General features: G+C 35.1%; 1 protein-coding gene across 1 annotated transcript in view; it reads left to right on the top strand.

Annotated features, from left to right (window-relative positions):
- Window positions 1-2,598: 2,598 nt before the first annotated feature.
- The window catches only part of nfatc3a (nuclear factor of activated T cells 3a), a 72,678-nt gene continuing 68,133 nt past the window's right edge, over window positions 2,599-7,143 (top strand). Inside the window, exon 1 of the mRNA XM_059531642.1 lies at window positions 2,599-3,130. Within this exon, the coding sequence (XP_059387625.1) occupies window positions 3,040-3,130 (91 nt within the window). The 5' untranslated portion in view covers window positions 2,599-3,039. The remainder of the gene's footprint in view (window positions 3,131-7,143) is intronic.

Below are 7,143 nucleotides of genomic sequence, written 5' to 3'. Positions count from 1 at the left end.
TAAACAATTCAACATTTGTCTAAAATCTTTCTTTTTTTTCAGTAGGATATTTAAAACGAATGCACACTATTGTTTTATCAGTGATTACTTTGAAACATGTGACAAGCACAAAACACATTACCAAAACAGCAATCCTTGAAAAGAAAACTAGTTTTGAACCGGATTTGTGTGAGTAGAAAGTTCTTTCTTTCTTCTTAACTGTCTTTACGAGAACACAGTATCAAAAACCACATCGTCCCCCTCCTACACAATCCACGGATACCGTGTTCTCTATCTTCCTCCCACAAAGGTCATCAGAGATGAAAAGAAACACAGGTATTCTGAATAGTAAACAATCAGTTTTGCAGGATCATTTCAACAGTGTGAGAATGTGTTCAGGCAACTGCCCTTTACGATAACTTACAGTGGTTGTGTCTGCGTTCAACTCGAAATTAACGAAATTAACAATGAAATGAATCAGTCAGATGATTCACGATAGATGAATAGTATGCAGCATTATTCATTCCCATTGGCACAATTATATTTGGGTCCTTTTATTGTACTTTCTGTTATTCTTATGCAAACTTTCAGAATTGTGCAGTTCATAATGATAATAGACAGTTTTGCAACATTGATTTAGTTTGGCTTTACAATCAAAAGTACATAATAAGAAAAAAGCCCAAGTGAGCATCACAAATTTAATAAATGCCGTATGTGCCACGAGACCAGATGAAGTCTCTGCAACTGATTCTGCAACTCATCTTGCCAATAACTGCTGTCAAACTCTATCAGCCTTTATAGCATTCAATGGAAGTTCAGCATTTAATGACATCTAAGTAAATAAAGACCACAGGAAATGTGAAATGTGAACATGACGTTTTTACGCCCACATGCGTCAAAGAAAACATTTTTGTTTGGCGGTGTGAATTCCGTCACCGATATAAAGCTGCTTGGTCCACACTTTTATGTTTTGTTTTGTTTTGGGGTTTTTTCCAGTTATTGTCTGATATTGGGATTTTTTTCTGTTATAGATGTAACACAGCATCCTGTTGTACCAACAGTGCAAAATTAAGTTATGGGGAAAACAAATAATAGATATTTAACAATTTAACATCACATACCTCTAACAGAGAAACTAAGGATGTGTAAAAAGATTACGATTTTAAATTTGAAGTGTTTTGTTATTTTTTTTCTCTCTCATCTATAAGACAGTGCTCCACATTAATTCGGGGACATTGAATGATTTAAACAAAGTCATATAGGATAGGTCAATGAGGTAAACAAACACTGCATAATGTTATGTAATCGGGTTAAGTATTTTTGCTGATGACTTGCTGTAACATAACACTTTTTTTGTTATTCATCATGCTGGGACTGTTAGGCATCAAATAAGGTATAGCTGCAGTGTGGACTGAAATTGGCACCGTGTATCATTTTCTAAGTCTGACAATTCATGTTTGAGTGTGAAGACAGATTAAAGTTTGTTTATTTTTGTGTATGGACATTAAGGCATAGTTTTTCTGGTTAAATTATGCCTTCATCACTCTAATTTAAAGATTGGGGAAAATAATAGTTTTTCTATAGGGTTATTGGATAACAATGTACATACAGTGTACATGAGTACTATAATAAAATAAAATGATTTAACAAAACCCAAACTTAAAGAATACATTTGGTTATAAATTGTTTATAAGGAACGACACATTTAAATGTGAAAATTAAGAGTTTTTTTATGATTCAGAAAAATTTAAAACAAATAAACTTTTGATGTAAATAAATGAAGGAATATTTAATTTCTGCAACATTTAGATAATCAATTAAGCAAATCTGTGACACTGCTACGTTAACACTTGAATAAATGGATAGATGTTCTGGCTTTCAATGAAGCACAAGATGCTTTTTGGTACATTCTCACATGATCAGCAGGTTTTTATGAAACTGTGCAGTTCATCCAGCTTGAGCCCTGCTATCATTAAAGTAAAAGGGATTCTACAAAATAAATAAATAAACAAAAAAATTAAAAAAAAAAAAACATGGAGAAATTCAGATTTGGAATCATTTTATAGCCTAATGCCAGTATTGTAATTTGTAAAGAAACAAATTGTATTCAGTTAGAAAGTACAAAACACAACAATGTTTACTACTATCAGTCTATTTATAAACTAGACTATGGAACAAAAGTAGCCTGTGGTTTATAGTTTAACTCAATATGTAAAGATATATGCAGTGGAGTCCAAAGGTCTGAGACAACACTGAAAATCTGGGAATATAATTTGAATTTAAACCTGGAAATAACAAAGATATACGATTTATGTCTGCTTTTAAAGAATGCAAACAAGGAAACTTAATGACATATTAAAAAATTTATTTAAATTACAAAATCATGAATATAAATTGTTCAGTTGTATGTAGTTATATTAAGTTATGTAATTCTCACAATTTATATTAATGTAATGTAGTATGCTGCATTCAAAATAAAATCCACTGAAACACGTGGAACGGCTGATTCACCTCCAGTTAACAACAGTTCACAGAAACTACAAGACCCATAAGCCCACTGAGGGCTAGGTTGTGTATATGTGTGAGCGCGCGTGAGTGATTGAGTGCGTGTGCGCGCGAGCGCGCGTGTGTTGTCTGCCGACTCGACTGACGTCACCGCTGGAACTGCCCTGTCACGCGCCGTTAGTAAAAGTTGGGATAGGAGCTCGAGACGGAGAGCATCAGCGAAATTAAATTACGGACGAGCTCGATCAACGGTCGCGCTGTATGAGGTGTTATTGGTTTTATTCGGTTTCTAAGGCTTAGCAGGAGACACTCACCCCCTCCCTCCGCTCCACGCCACGGGCAAAAAGTTCAAGCCGCTGCGAGATCGCTGAAGCTCCGCAGAAGGTCGAAGAGTTTGGATTATTGTCAGGGAGAAGCAATAATATTTCTGCCCGGGCTTAGTGAATTAAAGCGCGGAGGAAAAGTTTAAAAGTTTTGCCTTTATTAGTAGTCAATGTAGTGTGTTTATTAAAGAGTCGGCGTATTTATACGGGTGAGCCCGAGCTGTCAAACCCGATGACTACTGCAAACTGCCCCGGGAATGAAGAGCTGGACTTCAGATTGATCTTTGGGGAAGACGGGCAGCAGCCGCCGCTAGGCCCCGCAGGTCAGTGCCTCACATCGGGATACTCTGACACACTGTTTCGGTGTTGATTAACTCATAAATCATGCATCGAAAAAGTGAGGAGGTCGATAGCAAATGCAAAACACGCTATCAAAAAGCAACAGCGCTCGCTGGCTTTTCGCGCTAGCAGCTGCAGTTGTGTTTAGTTTCTTGTGTGGTTGTAAATTCAGCCAATGAAAATGCGAAGCGGTAAGTTTAGGCGCTGAGTGAACTAACCTTACTGTTTAACCAAAGAGGATCTAAGCCGGTCACAGCGGCTCAGAGCCCTTTTAGCTGCGTTCCTAGACAGCGTTTTTGGACAACATAGGCGCGTTTAAGTGGTTTGAGACAGAGCCTCCATCAATCTGACAGCTGCTGCACAGTGAAATGCTATAAAAGTTTCTGTGATCACTCGCCCTTGCCTTCAGCTAGAGCACATTTACTTCCATTTCACTGATGGTTATATATTCTCTGTATAACCATGTATGTGACGAATAAAAATCTCGAATCTTGGAAAAAGTTTCAACCCTTAAGTTTCCACTAATACTGAACTTAAACGGTTTCATTTCTCCATTTACCCTTATTTACATCAATACATCAACAGTAGCTAGTTTCGTCATCGAGTTTGCAGGTAATATAATTATAAAAAAAATGTAACGCACGAACATGTAAATGAGTCATTATCACATTTAAGAGAGAGGTGTCTCTGTTTTCCCCTTTCTAAATAGTGCTTCACATTTTGGAGCAATATTATTATCTTTTAGTTTGGGTAAGAGCCTAAAGACAGAATATAAACATGCTTGGTGTGTAGTTCATCAGACATCCCCCTAAAGTCATAAACATTTTATATATTAACTATTCTTGCTTATATAATTTAACATAATTTACATAGCTTTCAACTAGCAATTAAACTATTTAATTTAGTGTTATCGCATGCCAGTCACATTACAAGACAAGAACTAAGTGCTGTTGCAGAGTAAAACTGCTATTTTTACTTAAAATGCAATTTTTATCAGACAGGGTTGTTAAAATCTCAGTAAGTGTTTCCACTTCATCTGTAAATGTAGGTTATATGATATTAGTATTTTTTTGTTGTTGTTGTTGTTGAATCCATCAGTATTTTTTTTTTAAGTTTGTCATGTCAGATTTATAATCAGCAGGGCAGATTGTCTCCATTTTGCGACCACCATACATGGCCTATGTGTGTGTGTTTGTGTAATTGCCTAATGAACAAACGTGTGTGAGAAGTAGCAAACCCTATCAGCCCCTGTCAGTGTGCTCGAGTGTGTTGTGAAGGAAAGAGATTTGGGTATAGTGAAAGCAGAATGCCTGTGTGTGGGTGGACCCCGGTGTGTTTTTGTTTAAGGTTTGCATGGGTTTCTTAAAGTATTGCATTATCAGTAAATTGCATATGGAGATTGCATACATTGCCTAGGCAAACGAGGACTAAGCATTTTGTGTCATATTTTAAAAGAATGACCACCTTGTTTTGTGTTTTATGTAAAATACTCTACCATTGTGTTTTAAGCAGTAACCCGAGTCTAATTAAGGAGGCTTTGCTTCTGTACAAAGATATTTGACCTCAGACACGACCGCCTGATGCTCTGTGTAGACATTCGCAGAGGAAAAGGGAAAACCTTTCATTTGAGACAGAAGTTTGAAGGATGTATTTGGACTAAATGTTGGAAGTAAAAGAAGCTCTGTGTGCAAGTGATTTTCAGTCTTTTGCACTGTATAATTTGGACCGTATGTAGGATTTGTAAACACATACGCAGGTGTTATGAGATAATTATGAAGTACAACTGGTAGTGCACTATATAAATATACATTTTTTTTTTCTTCAGCTGCCGTATATAGTCCAATTTTATCCTTAAGTATTAAGTATTAAGAAATTTCTAACTCATGAGCCGAGAATATAATTTTTCAGTATCTTAAATTTGTATCCTGCCCCATTGTTTTGCATTATTAACTATTGACTAGAGAAAATATTATAGTTACATTTGATAGAAAATGTTAATTCTTTGTCAGTAGGTTAGGAAAGTTTAATATCTTAATTTAAAAAAAAAAAATTTATATTTATAAAGGTAAATATTAATATGTTAGTTTTTAGTTGTTGAAAAGGTTTTATCCTAAGTGATGTCCGTTCATGTATGTCAAGAAGTCATCAGGATTTAAATGCAGCTAAAGGGCATTGCTGTTGTTACTGTACACACTTATTAGTGTGTTCTGTGCCTCTGGCCGTTGTTAGAAAAATATAACCGATCAATTTTTTTTTCCTTTATTCGTTAATAAAGCTGAGAGAGTTCAAATTAGATAATTTTTTTGTCAAAATATTATCAGATCCTAATTAAATTTGATTAGTTTTGGCTGGTCTGTTTTTATTAACTAATTTGAGTTACCAAATTACCAACTTTCTCAGAACTCGAGACATGACATGATGGCCACCGAAGTGCTGATCAATGTAGGCATTCGCACATTTACAGATCGAGATGGGACAAGCTGTAATTCAGATGTTCATGCAGAGTTGTTTTAAAAAAAAAATATGAAACGTTTATTACCTAACATGCCAATTTTGTAGAGTAATTACGGTAATTCTCCCAAAATGCAGTTAGAGACAGAGAGGAAAAAGAAACTACAAACGGATGTAAAATGAATAAAACAACAAAGATGAGAATACAGTTCTGAGTCTACTTGATTTGAACTTGAGTGCTGACAAACAGGAGGTGCGAGCAGCGTTTGATGCAGTTTTAGTGCACATGCACATTCTCACTCTCACTCATTCATCACAGCGCTAGTCTGTAAGAAACCTGATTTGCCGTTGCTTATATTGCAGTTATTGCCGTTATTACACCATCAACACTTGTCATGCTCAACCAATCAACCCTGTTACTCAAGTTACTGTAAGAAAACTGATCATATTAAATATTCAGTAACTATAATCTAAGCTTTAGACCCAAACTAGCTTAATTTAGACTGTATTTTATATGCAAACCTGTTACCCTTTTTTCTTCTTCCCCATTTATTTTCTAATTTAACATTGTGTATTTAATTGTCTATTTAATTTTGATATTTATGTAAGGTTTTTTTGCTTAAACGTAATCACACAAATCAGACAGTTTAAACAAACACGGTTCCCAAATTCAGAAATCGCAGAGTTGTGAACCTGATGTTAGAGCTGCTGATTTGATTCAAGGTGAGTTTTTGACTAGGTTTTGAAAGTTGCTGTATACTGAGAATGTACAAAAATGGATGGTAGCCCTGTTATTTCTCAATGGTTTTTAGTCCGAAGTGAAATCACACTGTCAGCTCGTTTGGTTAATCTGTGAATATTTGCATTGTGGCCGTCGTCACCTTGAATGACCCACCCCAGATGAACTCAAGTACACGTGAGTCAACTTTCAATTTAACTTTTTTTTTTTTTTTTTTAAGCAACATAACAAAACTAGAAACCATAAAATCTTTATTTAATATTTAAATACTATTTATTTAGTTTAAATAAGTGTATTTTTTTTATTATTTATTTAATAATAATTAAATCCTTTATGGTTGCTTTTTATCACTTTTCCCTGGTTAAAAAAAGAAAAGGTAAGAATAGATTTATTTTAAGAAAAATAAATGAAAAGAAAAAGATTTGGACTAAATCTCCACTTTTTCCTGTCACAGCAAATACACGCCATATTACTGAATCTATTGATGTGATTATCAGTCTATTGATTGATCTATTGATTATTAGTGAATCTCTGGTTGGAGATTATCATAAAGTATCAAAACAGAAAAACACATTGTTATGAAAAATAACGGTTGCTAATTGTGTTCTGCCTTCTCAAATTATTAATCTCATAGATGTAGATAAGATCGCAATGCACAAAACTAGTATTTCATGTCCCTTGTTTGAGTGTGCAGTAAAAGTGGCCTCTTTCTTTGTAGAGGTGGCAGTAGTGGCAGAAGGTGCTCTCTCAGGGCTGGGTAAAGTCAGATAGTGCAGAGCTGTCTGGCGTCATGCCCAGGCACAGCAT

The sequence above is a fragment of the Carassius carassius genome, chromosome 3 (genome assembly GCF_963082965.1).
Source record: "Carassius carassius chromosome 3, fCarCar2.1, whole genome shotgun sequence".
NCBI classification, from domain to species: domain Eukaryota; kingdom Metazoa; phylum Chordata; class Actinopteri; order Cypriniformes; family Cyprinidae; genus Carassius; species Carassius carassius.
Note: the sequence above shows the minus strand (reverse complement) of the source record. Positions and strands in the feature narration are given on the sequence as shown.